We start from the raw sequence: 26,279 nt of genomic DNA, 5'->3' as shown, positions 1-26,279 counted from the left end.
ATCACGATTGGTGGTTTGATCGTGATACTCAATAGGCTAAGTGCATTCGCTCATAATAACTCGCTTTTACAGTGGTCGTGTAACTACTATTAACGAGTCCACTTTTCCCGCCCTTTTAGTATTAGTTAAGCACACCAAGCAGTAATTAGCATCTATTAACAATTAATTAAGTTTAACTGTTAATTAGGGCGTACTCATTCCTTATCAATATTTATTTTGTAACGGTTAATTATCGCTAACGGTTACACAGTGTTTGCTTGTTAGTATTTAGTGTCTACTAATTATCACTTATGTCTCGTGGACTACCATCTATTTCCTATCACCCGCTGACCACCCTCAACTATCTTCGACTCTCTACTGGCTGGCCCTGTGACGTCATGGAGTTTTGCAATGGCGGGTTCGCTGCTCAATGGGACTTCTAACGCTTAAGCATTAAAATAACGAGCCGAGGACGACGCGACACGCCTATTACACAGTGCAGCTGTTCACTCTCGGACGTCAGGCGACACGTTCGACCGGGGATACCCCACTATAGGAGGTTTTCACTCAAGCCACAGTTATTGTCGCCAGTTTAGGGTCGATGCAGCACGAGGAAAGGCTACAGTGCCTGTCTAATCGGGCTTGTCCCCCCTCCGCGGGTCCACACAGCTGAAGCTGGCGTTGAACACCAAATGGCGCCCGCGACGTCACGGGCAGTATTCGTAGTCGAAAATTATAGGTTACAGAGGAGAGTGGTTCCACTACTGGATAAAAGTCTGAACAATCGGGAGGCAATCGCATGGCGGCGCCTCCAAGCTGGGAACTTCGTGAACCCGGTCTGGGCATATCATGTTCAGAAAGATGAGAGACAAAACGATAAGCGGGCAAGCACTGTGGGGCGAGAGGGACCCTCGACCACATAATCTGGGAATGCGCTAGCTTCCCAGGGGCTAAAGCAAATATAAATTGCAGAGAAATCTGGGAAGCCCTGCTGCGGAGCGAGGCCCCTGCTCGACAGGAACAAGCCATCCGCCTGGCGGAAGAAGCCGCGAGGAGTCAAGACCTCTTTGCCCGCTTCTAACCGCGGAGGTACCGGCCCCCCTGTCGCCCAGGCCTGTGTCCCGGGGACGGGGTGTAGGGGGCCTCCTTATCTGGAGCAAAAAGGAAGTTGGTATCATCATCATCTTTGCCGAATGGAGTCGTCGCGTATCACAGGGCAAACAGCCACCGAAAACGGGCACCGATACGGGGCAGCAATTACAGAGTCGCCTATACTGCGTACCCAACACATCGTCCACCGCATCTTCGGCAAAAAATGCAGAGGAGGCGAACCAGCTGTAAGTTAACTCTCCCCAAATGCGGCACGACTATCAAAGTCGCAGGCGGACGCGTTTCGAAAGATAAGAAAGAAAGAGAACGAGGGAAAATTATAGGTTACAGAGGAGACTGGTGCCACTAATGGATAAAAGTCTGAACAACCGGGAGGCAATCGCATGGCGGCGCCTCCAAGCTGGGAACTTCGTGAACCCGGTCTGGGCATATCGTGTTCAGAAAGATGAGAGAAAAAACGATAAGCGGGCGGCCGGCCACTTATCCGCTCATTAGCTGCTTGTCTGTAAGCCCAAAGACTTCGCTGTCTCCCCCTTTGTCTGCTGGACACTTCAACGAGCAGAGACGGGCGACCTTTGAAACGAATCTCTCGCACACCCGGGCAGGCAAGCGGACGCCAGAGGCTAATCTTCAAGCCGTCAGTCTATCTCTGGGGAGAGAGAGCCGAAGCAACACTGGCGTGTGAGGAGGCTGCTGATACAAACGTTTGCAAAAAACCACTACCGCCACAGCAGCGCGCCGCCGGGTTGACGACGTGCGGCACAAAGTTTCCGCCACACTACGCGATGTTAGAACGGCTTAGCGCAAAGTATCGGACTGGCCCGCGGCGCTGAGGTCCCCGCGTCGGCCACTGCGATTAGAGCAGACCACGGGCTTCTGTTCAACTGACCACGGCGCTCAGAAACTAAACAAAAACCAACGCATTATGGAACTTCTAGAGCAGCCTAGTGCCCAAGGTCAACGTAAAAACTTACCTCCCCTCTTCATGTCCCTCATATAAACACTTTCTCCATTTTGCTCTGTTTACCTTTTTGCTTGCGTTCTGTTATTGGCTCCGTTACCACCTTTTATTCTCTTCCTTTCGTTCTCTTGTAACGATGTATAAGTATAGCATGGTTCTGCCTGCTTCCCTGCTTCATGCATCAGTACTTGAATAAGACAAGCTGCCGGGCTAGTTGATGTTGCATCGTATTGGTCAACAGCGCTTAGACACACGGACGGAACACAAAGCCCATCCTGCTGAGCAATACATGGGTGGTGGGGCCTGGCCATGCCTGTCACCTCGGACCTAGTCTGACTGAAATAAATAATAATGATAAATAACAAACGGAGAGCCGGCAATGCGGCCGGCGTCACCGCTAGAGGGCTGCCTATATTCACAGCGCATGAAATTGCATACATCAAATCAGTACCCCCTCCCTTTCCGCCCCACAAACTTCGCAAAAAGAAAGAAAGAAATAGAGAAGTAGAGACCATATGCCGCTGTGAGCGAGGGATTGACAGTTCGGCGAACCAGCTTCCAGAGCCAATCACAGGGCTAGAGCCCCCGACGATGAGGTAAAGCTTGCATCCACGGTAAGGGGACCAACTACGCTCAAACCGACTCAGTCCATCTTCTTCCACATGTGCTATCAGTATCTATTCCCAGGTAGATGAGTCCCTCCACGTCCCCTTTTCCTTTCCCTTTTTTTTTTCTCCAGACAAAGCGCGCGTCGCTTGTTCCAAGAGCAGGCGCAAAGCAAGAAAGAAATGGTAAATCGAACAGCCACTTGCTTCCTCCACTGCCCCTTTCCCCATCCGTTTCACGCGTTGACCGGAAGAGCTACTTCCCGGAATGAGGCTCTGGGTGACGATGGGGGGGAAAGGAGGGACGTGGCGCTCGTTGGAGAATGAGTAGAGAGAGGCCCATTCTTGCGGCAGCCGCCGTGCACGTGCACAAGCGCCCCACAACCGGCCACCGTGCAGCGAGCACGGAAACGGCAATCGCCGCCGTCGTTTCTTCCCTCGCCCGTTCGCCGCCGCGGCTTGGGCCAGAGAGCAGCAGCCGGTCTCCTCCGCCGGTCACTTCACTGTACACCACGCGCCCCCTCTCCTTCCCTCCTCCGCGCCCGTCCGAAGCCGGCGGCGGCGGGCCCTTTCGCCGGCGACCGTGTCCGCGTGCCTTATTTATACACGGGAGCGCGCGCGGAGTCGCGACGACGAAGAAATTGCGGGCCGCGTTTTCCTGAAAGTGGCGGCGGCCGGGCGCACACGCACGTTCTCCTCGGACGGCGGCCCCGTTTCGCGCAGTCACGTCTCCCTTGCCGCCGCGAGAGCAGAGGCTGTGCGACAACAACTCAGGAAGAGGGACGCAACCCTTCAGGCCCAGATCTGGTCACAATACGAAGCAGCGTGTCCAACGCTTGGGCTCGCACTTCGGCACATACGTTAACTGAGCGCAAGTTAGAAGGAAACAGAGGCGGAGAGAGAAGGACGGGATGCAATAACGACAAGCTGGACCAGAGGCAGCGAGACGGGAGAGTGGCTGCAGACGCGTTTCAACCGCAGTGACAAGTAAACGATAGCGAAGAAGCGACGTCGGGTCATCGCCGGCTCTTTATCTTATCGTACATTTGCCTTCCACGTTTGCAGAGCGGAAATGAACCGACGGAGGCGCGCGCAAACGCAGATTAATGTATGTACAGGTTAGCTAACCCACACGGGAAGCTACGCGCCCCTAGGGACTGATGGCCCAAAGCACCAGCCGAAGAGGCACGCAGTGCACGTGCGCGGACAAACGAGCCTTCCTTGCGCACCTGTGCTCGGCGCATTTAGCACCGATGAGCGGCGAGGCGCACTTATGAAACGTTACTGATAAAACGGTGCACAGATACATGAAAATCATGGTTCACTTGATCGGCACTCATAGCCTGCGCGGCTAATTTTGTGCTGAAAGCCTTGCAACCAAGCAAACCGTTCCCACCTATTCTGCGCATTTAAACAAGAACAGTTTAGTTCAACCTTGTCTGTCTTGTGTATCTGTAATAACGAATCACCGAATGGCCCTTCCCCCCCTCCCCCTACTTGCTACGTGGCGAACCCTATCCGTAACGCCCTAATATATACAAGTCAAAGACATGAATATAATGTGTCGTACCTACCCGTGAACTGACCCCAGCGGCGCATGAGCCCAGCGAATGAGAAAAGAAGAAAGAAACACAGAGGAGCCCACGCCGCTTCCAATTCCTACAGCAACACGGTAAGGGATACGGTATGTATAGCGCGAGCGAAGAATGTGGGACACGGAGCCTTCCCATCGCCGTCGTACACGCACTCACGGCGGCGCGCCTTGTTTCGCATATGGGAGCGGGCGCCCATTTTCCTCGGAGAACCGGGGACGTAGTGCAACGACAGTTCTCTGGCCGAACGCCGACCCGTCGTTGTGTAGGAGGCCATCACGACGCGTCTGCAACGAATTAAAAAAAAAATAAACCTCCATCGGGGTGGACATTTATAATGGGACAGAAAACGTAACAAATCGGTAACGGGGCACGAGGTCGTTGGATCGAATCCTGGCCGCGGCGGCCGCATTTCGATGGACGCGCACGTTGAAGAATCACAGGGGGTCGAAATTAATCCGGGGCCTTGCAAAGCAACTGCTCTCTCTCCCCCGTCCGTCACCCCTTCCTTCACGACGCGGTTCGGGTGTCCACCCAGAGTGAGGCAGTTCTAGTGCCCCTTCTCTCACATCACATTAATACTGTTATTATCGCAATTAAGTCGCAGCGGTTATTATCGCAATTAAGTCGCAGCGACATACGCGCAGCCTCTATCAACCATTTCACGTAATCTGGTGCGCCGTCAGGTTTCCGTTTCTGCGCGCATTATCAGACAGTATATAGAGCAATTCATCATTCAGCGATGTCGACATTAGCCGGCACTGGAAGAAGAGGGGGAGAGAGAAAGGGGAGAGATGCGGAGCGATGATGAGGGCAGTAAAGCAGCAATGCGCGCACGACTAAACCGAAACTTTGGTGAATATGGCTCATTTTCGCAACCGGCACCTCGCGCAATCAGAGAAAGACAAGGAAAAAAAAAACGCCAGAAAAATTTTCCCGGTCAGTTACTTTCTTTTGTATTCCCCGGGTTCAGGGACTGCCTTTTTTTTTTCCCCCCTAATCACATTTGGTTTTCGCCTTTTTGATCGTTTATGCCTGGCCACGCGAAAACCTCGTACGTACGAACAGCTTTTGTGCGCCAGCTGCCAGTTCAGCGCGCGTCCCGGCGTCGCGTCGTTTTTCTTAGTCACAATTGATTTTCAGTTGCGCTGCGCGCTTTCCGGAAATGAGCGCACGCTCGCTCGAGCTACACAGCAGGGAGCTGCACGAAATCCACCTGTGGCCGACCGTTTCCTAATAGGAACAAATGAGAGGAAGAGCATCGGACTCGCGCTAGGGCTGCCGGGCAGCCTTTTCTCCTCTTCTTCGCCAGAGATTGGTAAGACAGCCGGGCAGATGCGCCTGCAGTAATGCGAAAGAAAGTTTGTCTACAGCTTGCCTAGTGCGCTGGAGCGGTGTGCTGCGGAACAAAGCAAGTGAAATCCTGGCTCGGCTGCTGATCTATACTTGGCACAGTATACAGTCAACACCGAAAAATGCCAGTCCATGCGCCATCGCTCTAGCGCAGGCAACGTCTCTGGAACCGAGTACCTGCTTGAAAATTTAACTTCCTATGAGCCAGAGGGAAGCGTTCGAACGCTCTAGACAATCGTGCTGACGACTTGAACATGGCAACGTTCGCCAGACTGTATTCCGCCTCACCGCTTTTTTTTTCTTTAATTCACTCGCGACAGCACACGCGGCTCACAGCCTAATAGGATACAATGGTACAGTTTGCCTCCCTGATAACGTAAGAAAAGCACACCGATTCAGTCAGTCGGGACGAGGGCACCGCCGCATCGAAGGGGCCCACAGGCGTCGATGAGATGCATTGATCAACTTGATTTATTAAAGATAGATCTGAATCATTGGTTAAACTTACAAACTGAGACAAAATATACGTGATCACATAGCAAAACAGTCAGTCACGCTTTGGGGCGCGCAACATCTTCGGAGCGGAGGTCCCGAGCAGCAGCAGTTACCAATCAGAACCCATCCTTTCAAGACGTGCCGACAGCAAACGCACACACTTTATAAACCTAAAATACACAAAACACCCAGCGGCGCCGGCTCGCACCCTTGTATGAGTAGGGGCGAACCATGCGACGAAGGGCACCGGATAACCAAACGCGTACCGCGGTCCAGAGTCCCTGCGCGGCAAGACCGGGGAAACGGCGCAAGAACCTGATCCCGACCGCGCGCACGCGGGAGACTGGAGCACCTTACCACTTGGGAGACCCTGCTGCGCTCCGAGGGCCCGGCCAAGCAAGCCATCGCCACAGGCCGGGCTGCCAGCGTCATGAGCCTCCGGGACATGAACGCTTGAGTGCAGTGGGGCCGTGCGGGGGCCCCAAGGACCTGCGTGTCCTAAAACTCCCCTGTTTCAAATAAAGTTTTCACCACCACAACCATCCGAGCGCGCGTGGCGAACGGGAGTGGGGGGAGCACGAGGGGGCGCTCAACAGAGGATCTGTGTCTTTTCTTTGCGACAAGAAGGACGCAACTAAACCAAAAACAGATGGCCCCAAGGACGCAATCTGCTCGTCGGTTCCCGGCTCTAGCAATTGACGCGCAAAACTGCGACCATACACTGAACGCTTGTAAGGAAATTCTTCCCGGAATCCGCGCGCGTTCGAGAAGGAAATAAAGGACACCATGCTGCAGAAAATCACGGCGTTAACAACGACGCCGAATTCACAACACACTGTTTGCTCTCTCGAGTAATGATTGCGCCCGAGAACCTTTCACGCATTCGCACGATGCAAAGGTTAATTAATAAGGCGGCGTTTCAATATCCGCCTCCAAAGTTCCGCACATGCGCTAACTACGAGAAAACGTGGGCCTAACATTTTGAAAAGAAGGAGAAACGCCACCACAGAGACGAGGAACGACGTCACACAGCCAACTTGTGAAATGAACCTTTAAGACGCTATTCACAACACAGCTGCTCCTACGACTGGCCTAGTTAAAAAACAACGACATATGCTTCAAATGTAATTTTACTTTTTACGCGAACAATCATGAAACGAAATAAAGCATTTTTTTTTCGAATAAAAAGCTCATAGCAGCTATGTGAATTCAGTTATACTGATGTGTTGCAATGCGAGCCAAAAAGGACTCTCCTCCCGTTACAGTGTACACGTCGAGTACCTCAGTGCCTGCGCTTCCTGAATGGCAACGCTGCTCACCACCCCCAACCCACTGTAATGCCGCACAGGCACCGTGGCAAACAAAACTGAGCAGTATTCGAACGTTCACTGAGCAGCCGTTTTATCGGCATGCAGCTGCAAGGCGGTTGACCGCGACGCCATGACAACTGGTCGATGCCAGCAGTGAGAGGGTCTACTTGGAGCGGCATTTGACGCTTCGTTCTTGAGTTCTGTCCGCCAGCCATGCCACTCTCTAAAGCGGGAGTCTGCATTTTGTGGCTGGTCAGTTATTGCAACCCGTTTTCGCAAAGCTGACGGCGCTGTTTCCATGGTTGACTCGGTTTGGTTTATGGGGTTTAACGCGCCGAAGCGACTCAGGCTATGAGGGATAAGGACCGTGAATAAGGACCACGTGAGCCGCCTTAGCAATACCTCGCTACACAATGAGGTTTCTTGCAACCTGTGTGATTATTACCAACTATAGGGTCCAACTAGGACTAGATCCAAGGCCAGCTACGGATAACGCTAAGGACCAGGCATGTCTTTGTAAACGTAAACTATATAAAGATATGGTCACATATATTCCACACAGCCTACACGTCTGCATATGTGGGAGGGCGGCTTATCCACGTCCATGTGAGCTTGGCAAAATTTCAAAAGTGCATGAGTTCTGATATAATGCAGCGGCTTCTGCGGGCGATCGGCATTTCTGCAACTGCTGCGGCAAGCGTTCCACGTGCCTAGCTGCACTTTTTCTACACCTCAGAATCCGAAATCCGTACCCAGGCGGTTATTTAATAACCACGAACCACAATCGATCATGCTTGCAGCAAAAAGTATACTGGCGATGACCACTGCACTAAGCAACCGTCGCACATCTGCACACTGCGTCACATTCTGCGTCACATTCATTGCCGAAGAAAAAAAAAATGCCGCTGAGTGGAGCCATCGTCGTGCCGACGAAATCTTGATACCTCGAGCCCTAAAGTGAAACATTGCATCCCGCAGTACCGGTGCAACGACCGACGCTGAAACCGTTACGACCACAGCCACAATAAGAACTCCATAGAGAGAGAGAGAAAAAAAAAGAAGGGAAAGGGGGGAGTTACCAAAACGAGTTCCCGGTAAAAAATGTGCCGCCACGCCCCTCATTCGCGTATGGGAGGGACGCAGCCACAGCCGAACCCACTTGAACCGATGCCGGAAGAAAGCGGGTGTTCGATGCAGCACTTCCCAACTTTAGTCTCAATGAGCGGGGCCATATTTCTTATACCGGCCCCAATTAATGACCGGTTCACCTAGCGGAAAAGCAAGCTCAATTTGCACACGCTGCGGTTGCTCTGCAGTGGTCATGGCGTTCGGCTGTTTTAGAACGAGGTCGCGGGCTCGAATCCTTTTCCCAACGGTGCGATTCAGGCGTCGAACCTGAGACAGGCACTTGTGCCTTCGCTTTACTCAAAACAAATTATTATTACTATTATTAGTTATTATTATTAAGCTCAATCCGAACATCCGTGGAAAGGCTAAGAAACTATGAACTATGAACGCACTATGAACTGCTCCCAAACTCACAGGATCGCCTGCACGTGGCCGCTTATTACGCAAGGCAGGCAACTCGACCAGCGCGGCGAATGTATAAAAAAAATAAGACAGCGAGCCGGCACCGACAAAAAATGACGCAAAAATACAAAACAAATCAGCAGCATGAATTACGATGACGCTACGAATAATTAAGGCCCATAATTAAACCAGCTACAAGCGACTTACTTTTCCCGAATGCAGTTTAAGTGGCAGTTTACCAATATTCCGCGGGCACTAAATTTCGCGAAGCGGCAGATCCCGTCTTCGACGAGGGACAGCCTCAAGCTGGTACGCTGGTCTAGCTTGTACAACTAAGAGGTGTTGGAGCTGGCATCGCTTACTTGTATGAAATGCATAGTGACGATGAAAACAACCTGCTCATTTTTAAAGACTTTTTTTTTTGTCAGGAGGTCTAATCGTGACAACAATTTTTCGCGAGTTGTACGCAATGCGCGAAAAATGCGAACATTAAGTCGCTTACGTTTGGACGCAACCGGCACCGACGTGTCGAGCAATGGTACACTAAAGCCCCTCCATGACGTTTTCTGCAGACTAGCGCCAGCCGCAATAGAGGGGCTTTAGGGTACACACCCGGTTCACTCTTTAACTCTTCATTTTTTTTTTTGCTTTTTCGAAGCCAGTTTAAACTTACTCGACACGCTTTATCACGTGCAGGCGCACACAGACTAGACAGGACCGTAATCAACCCGGCAATAATATTCCCCGAGGCAGCGCATGAGTAAGCTGACACAAACGTTGCCACAACAATCAGGTACGGGGCGAGGTCACACATACAGGCGCCACAAAGCGAGGGAAGATAAGCAACGTGACGCAGAGAAAAGGGTTAGTTTGGGAAATGACGAGTAGCTACGAGATAAACGTCGAAAGCCCCAGCCGTCCGCCATGTCGACCCCCCACACCTTAGTCAAAAGCAGAGTTGGGTTTGTCCTTAATTGAGCCCGCCAGCGGACCTCTCGCCAGACTGTAAACCGCGGTAACCAGCCTTTGGTGTAATCTACAATCTGCACAGACAGTAACAAAAAAAACAAAAAACTGCTCGTCGGATGCTCGAGTGATCGGCCTTTGTGTGCCGCGTTAGCAAGTAATTGTCTTTTCTGCCGGACACGCTGCGGCCAGATCACTCCGTTTTGCAAAAGCCGATATATATATATATATATATATATATATATATATATATATATATATATATATATATATATATATATATATATATATATATATATATATATATATATATATATATAAACAAAAGGCGACACCAAAGCGGGGAGGGAAATCAATTTTCTGCTATGGTTGCGACAGTGACAGCATAACACATGCCGGTGTAGCTTGACAGCACTGGAAATGACACTGTTACGCCGGCAGTGTACCACAAAGGCTACGTACGCGTATATTTTTTTTTAAGCAACAGAATCACATTAAAAAGAAAAGAACAGATCGTGCAGAAAGAGGCGGCCCTCTACTTCCATATCTGCGCAAAGCACTTGCGCAAGAAGCTGACCGTGCGACGGCTAAGCCCTCGCATTACGGGCTTTTTGACCTGCACAGCATTGTCTGTGCAATTACATGAGCGGGAGAGAGAGCACCTCGACAAAACGACTCGGAAATAAGTCACACGACTAGAGGGTAAACCAAGAGCACATGAGCAGTGGTCTGCATATTACACACAGCACTCCCGGGCTTGTCTTGTCGCACGAAGCAACACGGGGGGATTCAGTGAGCACCCGACAACGGACTGGCACAGGCGACTCCAACGTAAAAGGGAACAGTCAGTTCGCGTACAAGAACGAATTCTGTTCTTAACTAACTCTGGAGAGTCGTCCGTCCGACGGACAACTATTTAGAACAAAAGAAAAAAATCGTGCTTTCCCTCGCCCTTGCGGAGCAGTCATTGTTCGAACGCGATGTAACGTGTTCCCTTCCTCGGAGCACCCAGCTGCGCTGCCCTCCTCCACACGCATTCGTGTCCGTCAAGCCGCCTTAATTCTGCCGTCCAGGCCAGTATCGAGCGGAAAGCGAATCCGATCTGAGCGACGTGTTATGCCTGGCGTGCCTTCCCGTCCAAATGAATAAAGACGCGGACTCCCCGACCAGGATTTCCAGAAAACCAAAGAAACGTGACTGCAAAGGCTGGCGTTCGCGGAACGAATGGCAGAGGCAGCGACGACAATGGCGGCCCCACGTGGTCGAGCATTCCATCGGGTCGACGAACCGAGTGTTGTCCTCATTAGTCACGCTGGGGTTGAAAATTGACGGAGAGCTGCGCCTTCGACAAAGGTTCTGCGTTCCGGTCGTCAGACAACGAAGTGCAAGGTCTTTCAACCCATGCTGGGAAACAGCCTGACATTCCTGGGCCACATGGACGCATTCCAGACCCACGTGCGCGCCCACGTGGAAGCTGTGTTGACGACAACGTGACTGTGTCCTGTTCCCTTTCCAGCGACCGAACTGCGAGAGAACATCAGCACCGCCCTGCCGTAGGCGGTCTCACCAGTGTCATCGTCTGAACGTTTGACATGACGTCATTCTTCGAACTGTATTCCCCAGCCAATGATCTGGGGAATACGAAGGGCATTTAACGAGCTGCTGGTTTGTAAATAGTTGTAAATGTAAATAGTTTTCGTATAAAGTTTTCCTTGCCATTCCTTTCGTAACCACGTCTCCGATGCTCCTCGTCCCTTCTCCGGCCCGACCACGCTACCTGCATCCTAACAACTGGTGGCAGCGGTGGGATGCTGCTACCCGAGACCCAACAGAAGCCACTATGAGGCAGCCGGCGAGCACTGCTTGCCAATGTAAACATGTCTTTCGCAGCAGCGGCCAACAGCTCCCGGGATCGGCGCCGTGACAGCGCTCAGTGTACCATGTAGCGGAACGCGAAAGCTGCATCGCGGAGTCGTGGCTGCGCCAGTCTTTAAATCCGCGCAATCAGTTCACGAGGCAAGCATGTAAGGGGCATCTGAGAGAGGAATGAGAGGAAGGGCAGTGATAGAGTTGTTTACATGAAACCGACAGCGGTGGGTCGAGCGAGGGGATCGAGTTGAGCAAGGTCAGCCCACTCGACGACTGCGCGTTTACATGAGCTCGATTTTAGCGAGTCGAGACCGGTTCAACTGCCGCGACACCAAGCGTCGAGCAGGCAACGGGAGAGGGCAGTGGCAGCCCCCAAGATCGCGGAACGGCACCGCTGTCTCGGAGCCGCGACGGCGCAAGCGAAAGGCAGGTTCGCATTTATCGTCTCCCCTCCCACTAACCAGACTCTTCGACACGATCCGGTTTACATGCTATCAGCCGTTGGAGTGGAGCGAGTCAACCCACTCCTTGCAGCGGAGTTGACTGCACTCGCTCCCTCGACTCCCGGACCCGACTCTGTGGTGTTTACACGAACCCAGTAACCGGCTTTCAAAACTCCTCAACTCAACCCCGTCATGTAAACGCCGCTCTAGTGGAGTGTTCCGAAATGCGGCCGCCACTACGGGGAATCGATATCGCTACCTCGTGTTCAGTGCCCGTGGCCGGACACGCGACACACCGGGGAATGCGAAAGGAGGGGAAACGCGCAAACAAAGGCCGCGCACCACTGCTCGGGCTCCCGCCAGCATTTCCCCCGAAGCGGCTAAAAGCATACGGTGCAAACTGTGGGGCGAAATGGACAGCTTGCGGCGTAGGTATTAAAATACCCCCCCCCCCCCCCCCCCAAAAAAAAAAAAAGTCCGTGCCCCCTCACATTACAAAAAGCCTCTCTCTCTGCCCGCGAACGACACAATGGCGCGGACGGAATAAAAAAAAGGGGAGTGGGGGGGGGGGGGGGGGGACAGGGTCGTAAAATCACAGGTGGGAGTGGAAACATAGTCGAGGGTTCGACGAAAATTCGTCAGGCATGGTTGAAGGTCACTGACCACGGCAAGGTAAAATTCGAGACGCTTCGGAACCCAAGCGAAGCAAAGAACCTCGGCCACGTACAGCAGGTATACAACCCAAGGGGTTTGCGAGGCTCCCTAGCACCATCAAGCAGTCCAAACCTTGGGAAGACTGACGACGCAAAGCCATTCCTGTTTGGAGAGATTAGGGTCGCCGAGGATCCACAACGAGGCATACTGCAGGCCTCACAAGCAAGCCCCTTGGGCTGTATACTTTTGATCGGAGGTGTACCTCAGTGAACAAGGAACGCAGATGGGTTCCGAAACGTCTCGTGTCGAATTTTACGCTGACATGGTCGGTGACCGTCAATTTGTTTAGAGTGCAATCAGTGGGCAGGGTGCAGTTCCGTAACATTAGACGGCAGTTTGGTCAATGCTGATTATCATTGTTTCAAGACCAAGCTGCCGACAAAGGCTGCGAGCAGCAGATGCGAATGACAAGGCAGGAATGTCATTACGAATGCATTCGTTGTTGACGTTCACTGCAGGGCCACGCGATATACGGTACGCCAGCCAAGCGCAATAAGCATAACTGAACTATCAGCGAACGTGAGGAGTGGAGTCACAGACTAAAATGGTATCGCCGAAGAAGCGATACACCATGCAAAAAACAAATAAAGGAAACGCGTTTTTCTCTCTCATACTGCTCCTCGCATGCCCGCGTACGAGGCGATACAGTATGCAGGCACACACACACACACACACACACACACACACACACACACACACACACACACACACACACACACACACACACACACACACACACACACACACACACACACACACACACACACACACACACACAAAGACAAAGAGAAAAAAGAAACTCGTTTTTCTCTACCACACTGTTCTTCGCCTTCCCACGTTTGCAGATACCGACAAAAGAGCGAATCGCCTACCAGCGCTGCCTGGCGGCTAAAGGAAGGTGTCAGCTTTTGTTTTGTTTCCTCGCATCCGCAAGTGGGCGGCATTAAAAAAAAAAAGGAAGTCCCGAGACACTTTCTCAGTGTTCGGAAAGTCGCGCGACGGCATCCGTGGTAAAAGCAAAGCGGGCGAAACGCGCTCTTTTGAGGCCGCCGCTGAACGTGACCCACTCGTCGGCGACCGCCGTGCGCGCAACCTCTCGAGACCGGTCCGACAGCGTCGGCACATCCCTCACGCTACAACACACGCGACGTGGGAATACCCAATAATCGGTGAAAGCTATTACTCACTACACGCGCACGAATGTAGCACGTGAGCGCCCCGACGGGTTCGACGACCTTCTGGATACGCTAATCCGCTGCTCTCGAGAAAAACGCCGGAGACACGACGCGCGGACTTTTTGAAGGGTTTGCCTTTTTTGGGAGGCCGAACGTCCCCAAGCGACTCAGGCTCTGAGGGACGCCGTAGTGGAGGGCTCCGGATAACAACCTGGGGCTGTTAACGTGCACTGACACCGTGCAGTACACGGGTCTCTAGCATTTCGCCTCCGTCGAAATGAGAACGCCGCAAACGGTATCGAACCCTCGTCTTTCGGATCCGCATCCGGGCACCATAACCACCGAGTCACCGCGGTGGCACTACGCGGGCTCGAAAGGCGCTTCGCGGTTTACCGAACTTCTGTCATTGAGTTTATATTTATATCAGATACCCCAAGCGCCCTTTCGGGCGTTAAATAAAGGGGCGGAGGAGGGACTAGCAAAAAAAGAGCACTCGCAAATGAAACACAAAGTGTTACGTAAAAATATTTTTGCGCCCCTATGTCTTTCCCGAAAGAAGCCATGCACGTATAAAGCAGGTACGATCTAAACATTCAGACACATTTCTCCCACGTGCTCACACGCGTCACCAGCGATGATACACTGAGAATTCAGGTAAGCTCACTCATACAACACGCACACGTATCTACGTGGCATGAGACCCCGATGGGGATCGCGATGTTCACTGACGGAGCCCGCGCGTAACCTTTATACTTGGACTCACCGCGTGCCCGTCTCGTTAATACATGCCGCTCGGCCGGCTGCCAGCACGCGGCATCCCACGACGGTGCTGATGAACTTTTAGCGCAGTAATAAACCGCGTCCCCACCTCACTCGAAAGGATGCGCCAGGTCCGAAATTCAGCGCAAATGTCCGGTTCAAGTGTGTATTCGGCCAGACGGGACGCCTGCCGTATGGAGTTTATTACCGTGGCGCGCAACAAGATGTCTCACCGTGAGTTAAAAATTGGAGGACGCTTAAACCTTCGCCGTTCAGAGTGGGACGCGACAGCGTGTTGCAGCGCTGCCAGAGAGTCCACGGAATGCCATCGCCCGTTCGGCGCGACGCCTTGCCCGTTAGACAAATCGCTCTGCTACGCACGGTGAAACGGACGCGCAGAGCAGCAAACCACGTAGGAGCGCTGCCAGGCACCTTGCCGAAATGCGCGGGACTCAAGTTGCAGTCGTAGTTAGCCGGCACATCGTTCTCGACAAACCCGACGCCACGAACGCCAGCATAGCTTCCGCGCCGAACGAACGGGCAGCAAGCCGCAAGCTTCGTGGTGAACGCCCTTCGGATGTGCGCTGCGTTGTTCGCCGCTCACCGGGTGATTCCTGCGTGCCCGCGAGCCCCACCGCGCCCGAACGAGAGATATGTCAGACGCGTCACTTCTTTTCCTTAAAACCAATTTTCGTTTCATTTTCCTTCCCTTGCGGCGCGGTCCGGGTTGTCCACCGAAACGTGTGACAGGCGTCCCTTCCTTTCCTTGCGCTGCCGTCGCGCGCTATCTGTTGGGGCAGTGGCGCACATTGCGAGGAGAAGGAGGGATTTTTCGCTCACGGCCGACGCCGACGACACCGGCTTTTCTGCGACACGAGCTCCTTAACGCTGTCGCGTTAATATGTCGCTGGCTAGCCTCCAACTTGACTAGCAGCTGCGTGCTATGCGCAACCAGAAATCGTATGACACCACCCGGAACGCTGTACGACGAACCGCTGCGCCACCGGCTTTTCTCCTAATGGGACTAGTAATGCTTTCGCATCCAAATGGACAGCGTAGACCGGCTCCATAAACCGACCTCTGGAGTGGCTGCCGCAGATAGGGATACGAAATCAACGGCCGAGAAACGCGACCACCTGCGGAGCTGCCCGCTCGAGCGAAGGTGACCCCCTCCCCGTCCGGGACTGCGTGAGAACGCGGAAGATGGCGGCGACACCGCGGTCCTTCGTATCCGGGACATTGGAGGCAGACAAGAAAATACGAAACGAGCGGCTCTCAACTCCACGTCTTCCTCTCGTTCACTGCTCCTGTTTTCTCAGCGCAGCCACCTCCAGATCCGGTACAGAAGACACGCGTTGGTGCTGGACCATGGGACAGAAGTGAAAGAACGTTTATTTTGCGCTGTTCAGATTTGAATCGTTGTCCAAACTCCGTAAGTCAGCTTTCCTGCACAGCAAAAACTCGTTAACCATGGCGACACGAACCACCCTAGGGCGAGGAATTGGGTGCGGCGCTAAAGACTTCTGCTCCTGGAGCAGCACTTTGACACAGCTGCCTTTAACTTTGCCTTTGTGACTGCAGGGGGAGAGAAATTGTACCTGAAGCTTTGGGAGCTTTATCTCTTCCTCGCGACGGTAACAAAGGGGCAGAAGCATGCAGGAAGGAGGTGCGACATTAATCTGAAAATGTAGATGTCTCTAGCGCTGCTCCCTATTTTTGCCCCAAAATCGGCTTGGCCGCCACGGCGAAGGGGTTTTCGCTATTCAGACAAGCTGACTTGCAGGAGCCATCAGCCGCTTTTTTCAGTTGATCACCGCGCTCGGCCACCTTCGCCCCTTTTGGCGTGTAGCGCCAGAAGGACCTTCGCCTCGGCCGAGCTGTGAGTGCTGACTCGCCTCCTTCGGCACATGCTCCCCTATTCTCTCATGGCGCGGTTGAGGTGCCCACCGAGAAATGAGTCAAGTTGCATACTGCGCCTTTTTCTCAAAACCAATTTTTCGCTGCGCAGTACGAACGAACCAAAGTAACAAAAGCAAAACGAAAATTATTCATCGAGAGGTGTTTGGCATTACTGCACCGAGAGGTCCGGAGTTTTTTTTTTTTTTTTTTGAAGCGATGTTTATTGCCTCAGGGCATAAAAACTATGAAGTGAGAGATGAGTAGGATGCTTAAATAATAGAAAAAAGGTGGGCTGATTTGATGAAATCAAGAAGTGAACGATGATATGGACCCTGTGTCCTGGCAATATAGCAATCCGGATATTCCGGTGAGAGTCCCACTGCCGCCAGGTGCCGAACTCTCGTCGGCTTCAGCGCCGGGCAGTCCCACAACAGGTGGTGGATATGTTCATGGTTGTTCGCACGCAACGGCTCTTATAGTAGCACTTATATTAGCCATTCCCCGCATTTGGGCGTTGAGTGTTCGTCAGTCTGTCTAAAGCCGGTACTGTGGCAGGCTGCTCATCTGCCCGCCGGGTGGTGGGCTACCTGCCGGCAACCCAAGTCCCACCGATGGCAACGCCTTCCATAGCACCTGCCTTGTGCCACTAGTGACTCACCTGCCCACCGGGTGGCTTACTTGCCGCGGTGTTGCCAGTGGGCAGGTGAGTAGTGGCGCAGTGGCACAAGGCAGGTGATATGCCAAGTGCTACCATGTCCTCCTTTCACTTTTTTTTAATAAAATAACACACCAACAACCACGCTAACGTAGCAGAACAGCGCAGCACCGAAACACATGCTAGCGCACATATCCGAATTTGGCCCAATTACTCAAATCGACTGACCTTTTTTTATAATTTTGCTTTCCTCCTTGTGCGTAGCTGTGCACGAACCTAGGGCTAGTTTTCAGCAAGCCTGTTGTTACTGCCACAAGCTAACTAATGAGCAAATTATTATTTGTGACGCTCAAGTTGCCACACGGCATTAAACGTGTATTCAAGAAGGAACGTTAAGAAACGTTACAAAAAAAAGCGATGATTATGGATTTTTATGGCGCAAATGCATCTATGGCCAAAGAGCGCCGTGGCTTTGACCCCACCTCGAGAAATCGAAAAAAGAAAAAAAAAACATTGTTACAAAAAAGCATGCAGTTCGGTTATGTGCAAAAAGTCACAAACTTCGCGCACCAGCGAAGTTCCTGGGCATGTCGACAGTAGGTGGTGCAAAGTGGTGTCGGAAGCGGATATTTCGCAGTGAGGGCATTTTTCCGGCGCAGGAATAAACATGTGCAGTGGTGGCCAGCGTGCGGTTATAATTCGGACAGTGCCTGGACATTCGCGCGCGAGCGGCTCATGGTACACACTTCTTTACATTCTTGTAAATATTTTAAACAGTGTATAAAGAAGCTCTCCCCTGTCCTTTCTCACTATCGCTCCCCTCCGGTGTGTTCTTGCTATCCTCTCCCTGTCCTTTTACTTCCGCCGGCCTCAGCTCGGGTGCTAAAAAATATTAGATAGCAATTGCCGCGGCTAGCAACATCTTCCGTTTTGCAGTAATAAACCCCTACACATATTATTCTTTGTTTTTTTTAGGAAGTGCTTTTCTTTCGTTTCGTGGGGGGGGGGGGGGGGGGGGGGATGGCGGTATCCTGCTGCAGAAGTCACTTGAGCGAACATGGCTGCAGTGACGCGCTTATATCTTCAATCCGCCGCTGCGACGAACTGCCACGGCCCGCGCATGCTCAGTAATAATAATAATAATAATAATAATAATAATAATAATAATAATAATAATAATAATAATAATAATAATAATAATAATAATAATAATTGGTTTTGGGGGAAAGGAAATGGCGCAGTATCTGTCTCATATATCGTTGGACACCTGAACCGCGCCGCAAGGGAAGAGATAGAGGAAGAGAGAGGTGCCGTAGTGGAGGGCTCCGGAACAATTTCGACCACCTGGGGATATTTAACGTGCACTGACATCGCACAGCACACGGGCGCCTTAGCGTTTTTCCTCCATAAAAACGCAGCCGCCGCGGTCGGGTTCGAACCCGGGAACTCCGGATCAGTAGTCGAGCGCCCTAACCACTGAGCCACCGCATTCTGGACGCGCTTTGTTGACGCATGCGCTACTCCGGCACCAGGGGGTGACTGAAACTAAAGCGGCTGCTTGGGCTCGTTGGTCAGTGATCAGCGCCAGTCGTGTCCACTTTTCGTTTGTCTTCTTGAGCTGCATTTTTTAACCATGGCGACTGGAAGCTTCGCCAAAGTTGGTTTAGATTCGCCTCTGGGTTCCCGTCCGTTCTGGCGCCTAGGTCGCCCGCGGCGCGCCGACATCGGGAGGGGGCGAGCAAGGAAGAAAAAATGCGTCTTCAAATCTCGGCTTACGATCTGCGCCTGCTCTACAGTTCCGAGCCCAGCTGTGATTCCACGACTAATATGCGAGATTTAGCTCTCGCTCTTACTTCATACATGCAGATATCAGAAGCTGTGTATTTGATGGAGGCGAAATTGCGAAGACACCTCTGCGCTTCGCGGTGTGTAGTGAGCGTTAAAAGTTCCCAGGTGGTCGAAATTAACTCCTTAGAGCTCCCCACTACAGCACCTATATTACCCCTTTTTCCACCACACCATCCTTCATCCCTTCCCTGCCGGCGCGGTTGAGTGACCCGGCGCGGTGGCTCAGTGGTTAGCGCGCTCGGCTACTGATCCGGAGTTCGCGGGCTCGAACCCCGACCGCGGTGGCCGCGTTTCGATGGAGGCGGAACGATAAGGCACCGATGTGCTGTGCGATGTCAGTGCACGTTAAACATTCCCAGTTGGTGGAAATTATTCCGGAGACCTCCACTACGGCACCTCTTTCCTCCTTTATCCCTTCCCTTGCGGCGCGGTTTAGGTGTCCGCCGAGATGTGAGAGAGAGATAATGCGCCATTTCCTTTCCCCCCAAAAGAATTTTCAATTTTCCTGCACACTCGCCGCGGTGGCTCAGAGGTTAGAGCGCTCGGCTGCTGATCCGGAGTTCCCGGGTTCGAACCCGACCGCGGCGGCTGCGTTTTTATGGAGGCAAAACGCTAAGGCACCCGTGTGCTGTGCGATGTGAGTGCACGTTAAAGATCCCCAGGTGGTCGAAATTATCCCGGAGCCCTCCACTACGGCTCCCCTTTCTTCTTTCACTCCCACCTTTATTCCATTACGGCGCGGTTAAGGTGTCCGCCGATATATGAGACAGATACTGCGCCGTTTCCTTTCCCCAAAAACCAATTATTATTCCCCTGGCCGTCGGCCGGAATCTCTTGGGACTCGGCGGCGGTCAGGGCGAGACCGATGGCTTCGCGCTTTCCTTCTGCTTCGCAATTGAGCAATAAGGTCTCCCAGGATTGTACATACATATCTATTCGGGTCGTTATAGAATGGGCAGGCCCAGACCATGTGGACTAGATGTGCAATGCTATTGCGGTGCGTACATCTAGAATTCAAGACTTCTGGATGCCATTTACTGTACAGTTGAGGGTTTGCAAACACCCCGGTTTGCAAATTCGTCCACATGATTTGCTCTTTCCATCTGGGCTGTTTATCTGCTGCTGGATAGGTCTTACTACCGAGCTTATGAGAAATTATCTCATGGAATGTTGCGAGTTCCCGATGGCAGGTGTTCCTCGCGTGGAGGCGGCGCGTCAGCGGCGATCGACCGGAAAGTGAGCCCTCTGGCGGTCGCGTGCGCCTTCTCGTTCCCCCACAGGCCCTGGTGAGCCGGGGACCAGATCAGTGAGATTAGCTCTGATGGTACTTGCCCTTCTCTCAGAATTTGGCGGCTGCAGCAGAGATTCTGCCCATATCATAATTCTTAATGGCTGCCTTAAACTCACTATCTCCTCATGATCATTTTTTTTTCTTAAACCACGCCTGGCTGGATGAACCCCTTCGTTTTGAGTGGCCAGCCGTGAGGCGAATAAGCAGCGAGATCACACCGTGCGCGGTAGAGAGGGAAAAAAAGGCGAGGCGAAATTGGGACTGGAAGACTTTTAATACCAGCTAAGTTAAGATGCAAGTGGGTTAGTTTTCTTGCCAGGTGGCCGTCAGTGGAGACTGGCGGCGACCTCTTGTCACGACCTGTACTCGTGTTTCCAGGCCGGAGCAGAGCAGCAAAGCAAGAGTCACCCACGGGCCCGGGTGCGCGAATATCTGAAGCGATAGTGGTGGGGTATCTGTCGGACAGTCCCAGAATATGTGGCCTATACTGTGGCTTTGCCGCCGCATTTGCTGCACTCCGGTTTAAATCTATCCGGCGACACATGGCTTAGGACAGCGGGGTTAGGGATATTTTTTAGAGTGCAGTTGTGTCCACACTACCTCCGGTTCTAATAATAAGTATTGTTTTTTTTTGGGGAAAGGAAATGGCGCAGCATCTGTCTCATATATCGTTGGACACCTGAACCGCGCCTTAAGGGAAAGGATAAAGGAGGGAGTGAAAGAAGAAAGGAATAAAGAGGTGCCGTAGTGGAGATCTCCGGAATAATTTCGACCACCTGGGGATCTTTAAGGTGCACTGACATCGCATAGCACACGGACGCCTTAGCGTTTTTCCTCCATAAAAACGCAGCCGCCGCGGTCGGGTTCGAACCCGGGAACTCCGGATCAGTAGTCGAGCGCCCTAACCACTGAGCCACCGCGGCGGGGCCCTCCGGTTCTTTGGTAAGGTTTTTACGCGGAGGTGGGAAGATTAGCTTCTCTAGACGGCAATGCCGAGTGATCTCGCGATAGGTATAAAGGCTGTCTCTTGTCATTCCGACGTGCGAGTTAGCACGGCCGATAGATCTTCACGAGCTTTATCGTGGGCTTCCTCGTACCCCGGGTTTGACGAGTGGGCCGGTACCCAGACCAATTCGGCGTCTTTTCTCTCTTTCGGGTAATTCTCGAGAATAAAAAATAAATTGCATGGTACGTAAGATCTAACATCCTGAAGCTATGAGGGACGTTGTTGTGGAGGGCTTCAGAATAATTTCGACCACCTGGGGCCCTTTAGCCTGCGCTGACAATGCACAGCATACGGGCGTGTTTCGCATTTCGCCTCAATCGAAAATGCGGCCGGGATTCGAACCCGCGAAGTTGGGCATCGCAGTCGAACGTCATTGCCGCTGAGCAACCATGGCGGGTGGGCCAAATAATGTAAAGCGAATCGGATCAGTGCACGGGAAGTGGATGAAAACGGGAAAGCATCGAGTTCCCGGGTTCGAACCCGACCGCGGCGGCTGCGTTTTTATGGAGGAAAAACGCTAAGGCGCCCGTGTGCTGTGCGATGTCAGTGCACGTTAAAGATCCCCAGGTGGTCGAAATTATTCCGGAGCCCTCCACTACGGCACCTATTCTACCTTTCTTCTTTCACTCCCTCCTTTATTCCTTCCCTTACGGCGCGGTTCAGGTGTCCACCGATATATGAGACAGATACTGCGCCATTTCCTTTCCCCAAAAAACCAATTATTATTATTATCCTTAACGAAAACTGCCGCAGCCTTTCGCAATGTGATACGGCTGGCCATTTTTCCGACGAGACAGATCAGTGAACGCAGCCATGTACCGCGCCAGAAAGATTGCCCAAATATTACCCACTGCCATTGCTCTCACCGCCCCATATCCTTGCTGTTGCAGGAATTCGTCCATGCTAGTGCACCAGTTATCATGAAGCCTTCAACGCCTAATACACATCAAGCCCTTAAAATGAAAGCACTACAATTAGTGCTGTCACGCTGGCGTAGCAGTAGGCACATAGAAAATTTTGAATCACTACTATTTGCTATCGAGCTTTTATTTTCAAATTTAATTTGTCAGTGTTTGTAGAGTCCAAATTTCTCGACCAGTGAATAAATTCCACCAAGACAGCCAGGAAGCAGACCCGTTTGATACATTTCCAAATCAAAAGCACCAAACTGATCAGTAACATTCCAAATTCAGGTCCTGGGTGCATGACATTTACTAATATCCACCAGAATGCGCACAATATACCCCCCGGATAAGGAGCAATCGGGCAATACTCTGGTTGCATACATAGGCAGTCAGAGAAAATTGGCTCATATAACTCTAAGGCACCATCTTCATGCCATCTGCCCGGTCAACCATCAACAGACTAAGCTTAAGCGGCATCGCTGCGTCGATGTTTCCAGATGCGGCTTCAGATCACGAAGCAGTATCACAAATGTCAGTATTAAATAGTCTCTCTAACCTCAGATAGCCTAGAAACTTTTTCAAAGAAGCGGCCAGTCGACATCAAGCCAAATACATGTGATCAGAAGAGCAGAAGGTATATTTCATCGTGCAGTGCAGTCAACACTCAAAAAAAAAAAAAAATCCGCTAGTTTAGAAATGAAACTTTCCCGACTGACGCATGCCTCCACAAAAGGCGCAAAAATTGTTTCGAGAAGTTACGTGTAAGCGCGAGATGGATAAACAGCTCTGCATGTGCTTACATCTAGCTCGATGTAAGCAAACAGGCTCAGAAGAGATCGTGCTCAGTGAATATCTGTGCGGCCAACCCACGGGTACTCTTTCCGGGCTGCGGCAACGACCCGCGGGTGAATAAAACGAAACACGGCTGCCTGCCCCACGACATGCGACAAGCAAGATTGGTTGAGAATAAAACGTTGATGAACTCCGGCAACTGTGTTTCAGCTCATGTCAAAAAACACTCGGCCAGGTAAAAGAAGGATTTTGTTTTTTCTTTTCGCGACAATGTCACAAGTAGAGTTCGATTTGCTTTTTTTTTTCCTAAACCACGAGCTGATCACAACTCTAAACAGGGGAGAAGCCCAATAGTTAAATAAAAGCAAATGCAAAGAACTACCTACCGGCAGTGCGATGAACCGGCAGTTTTTTTCGCTTTCTTTTTTGTTTTTAAGATCGCGACACCGACCTATTCTGCTATAACGCTGAATCGGGGCTCTCAAGCTGTTTATGAGCCAGCAAAGATCAAACGGTGATGCCCGGAACACGCAAGTGACGCGTGGGCTTTTAAGAGTAGCAAACGCAACGAAAGCAGAAGGAAAATAAAGCAAAATATGCGGTGCCCCCCCCCCCCCCCCCCCCTTCACCTTCCCTCCCTCCGGTTTGAGAAGGCCAACGAGCCGACGTGCTTTTTTATCACCAAACCGTCGAGGTTGTCCTTTCCAGACTCGACCGCTTGCAGTCGAAGGAACTGAGCGAGGTATGCCCATATGCTTCAAGACGCGCATTTTCTCCACTCCAGGCAAGTAACAACTAAAGATGGGTCGCAGCACGAACGCAGCTTTTGACCGTCGCACCACGCACGACAAACGTAGTACATACGTACGCATGCAAGTCAGGCGCAAAGAAAAAGTAAGGCAGACCACTTACACCTAATGGAATGGAATGCCGAGCCAGAGCTGCTGGAAAAACTGCGGCCGAGTTTCAGTTCCCTCACTTCGTTGCCTATCCGGAGTCTGTCCGCAGTACCACTGTGCATCTTTCGATGAATCGCTGAATATCGTTAGGCTTAGGAATTTCGTCTGCCCAACCACCAGTAGCAGCAGCAGTACAAATTCCACTTCTTGTCACCAGCACTGTACACGCAGCCCATTCACAACACACCCTCGACGAACAACCGGATCCTCACAGGTGTAGGACGTGCGTCGACGAAACGCGCACCACCACACGTGCCCAAACCCATGCCACTGTACAAATCAAGACAACTACCGAAACCGTATGTATCAAAACCTACGGATTTTCACGTTCACACGTCTGCTCGAAGGCCGAGTAGGGCGCATGCGCATATCCCTCTTCTTCTCACCGGCGCAACCAGCGTCTGCCAAGACTGCATCCGCCACTCCGCGGCGGGAAGACGCAAAAACCGAAAAGAAAAAAAAAATAGTGCCGCGGAAAGTGGAGCGCGTCGGTGGAGACATCTAGCGGGCGCGAAAGCAACCGCGCGGCCCACGCCACACATCACCCCACAGCATTCGGCATACATTCTGCCAGGTTCAGCGCGCTGCGGTGCTGCCAGTGTATCACAGGCGTAGAGAAACGTGGCACACACATGAAATGGACGTGGCGACCATTATCCACTCGGCCTTCTCAGAGTCATTATTTGCATGCGACGCAATGAGGCCATTCGTGTAGCTGCTTTATCCCGTTTTTACCACTCCGTAAATCTAAGCAATTGCATACCATATTGCACCTTCCTGCGAGCTAAAATTTCAAAATAGCTCCCAGCCCGCCAACTCCTCTACAATATCAACACCACCAGAGTAAGCCTGCCGAGGGTGAGGCTGTTATTCGAGATGGAAGAGCACTGCTGCATTTTATACAAATATTCGCCCCAATGTAGAAGCAGGTTGAAGTGCTTACATTTTAACCTTTTTGCGCGCGAAAAAAAACTTCAAAACAGCTCCCAGGCCACAAACTCTTCGATATTATCAACGCTACCAGAGTAAAACTTATTTCAGATGAGAGAAAAAAAAAACGACCATTTTATTGAAAAATTTGTGCCAGTGAATGAGCAGGCTCAGATGACTGATAGGAGTATGTAGATTCTGGCCGGCCTGTGCAACCACAGTGGCGTACCCACAGCAAGGTGGTGGAAACAGTTAATGCCAAATACAGAGGGGAGGGGGCAAACCCCCTAACATGGCACGAGGCAACCCTTAGGGGGCTGTCCATACAGGGCAAAGGACAGCCCTTTGAGGGCTATCCGCTTCAGGGCGTCGGTAATTATCCGGCGCTGGTCAGCAGCAGCGGAGCTGGCCAGGAGTCTGCCAGTATGACTCTGCCGTGGTGGGGGATGGAGGGTGTGGGAAGGAAGGACATGAGGGAACTCTCCCGGTCTCCCGCAGAGCTTACAAGAAAGGAATTGATCGGGGTAGCGGGCATGAAGGAGAATAGGGTAGAGAGCAGTTCGGGTCTGGAGTCGGCGCCAGTGGGAGGACTGGGTTAAGGTTAGGGAGGGAGCCGGCGGTACGTAAATGAGCCGGGTATCTCGGTATTAGGCAAGAATATCTTAGAACATTAGCACACGCTCCCGGGATGGCGGAGGAAGTCCAGCTCTGGCCCGGAAAGCGAGACCTCGGGCGAGGGAGTGGACCTCCTCGTTACCCGGGAGGCCTGCGTGTGCGGGGGTCCAGATAAGGGTTACGGGGGTGCCAGAAGTGTATAAGCCTAGTCGCGGTGCGGGATATCAGGCCTTTGGCGAAATTGGATAGGGCGGATTTGGAGTCGGAGATAATTTTGGTGGCAGAGGTGGAGGCAAGAGCGAGTGCAATGGCCGCTTCCTCTGCAATTTCCGATGAGTCTGTGGTGACAGATCCCAATGCGATTAGTCGGACCTGAAAATTAGCGACGGCGAGAACCGAGCCCGACGAGTACGCTGCGGCGTCCACGTAGGCTACCTCGGGACTGTTGCCGTAGAGCTTGTGCAGGACTTTGGCGCGGGCTGTCCTGCGTTCTCGGGGTGCATGTTCTTAGGGATTGG

At 52.0% G+C, this 26,279-nt stretch overlaps 1 protein-coding gene across 4 annotated transcripts in view; it reads right to left on the bottom strand.

Moving 5' to 3' along the window:
- The window catches only part of LOC144125822 (uncharacterized), a 145,361-nt gene extending 120,706 nt beyond the window's left edge, over positions 1-24,655 (bottom strand). The window contains exon 1 of one of the 4 annotated variants that reach the window (XM_077659539.1): positions 24,170-24,655. In XM_077659539.1, the coding sequence (XP_077515665.1) occupies positions 24,170-24,278 (109 nt within the window). In that variant the 5' untranslated portion in view covers positions 24,279-24,655. The remainder of the gene's footprint in view (positions 1-24,169) is intronic. The other 3 variants (XM_077659537.1, XM_077659540.1, XM_077659538.1) reach the window with 3 other exon arrangements.
- Positions 24,656-26,279: the final 1,624 nt, after the last annotated feature.

The sequence above is a fragment of the Amblyomma americanum genome, chromosome 3 (genome assembly GCF_052857255.1).
Source record: "Amblyomma americanum isolate KBUSLIRL-KWMA chromosome 3, ASM5285725v1, whole genome shotgun sequence".
Taxonomy (NCBI): Eukaryota; Metazoa; Arthropoda; class Arachnida; order Ixodida; family Ixodidae; genus Amblyomma; species Amblyomma americanum.
This window is presented reverse-complemented; position numbering and strand designations above follow the sequence as displayed.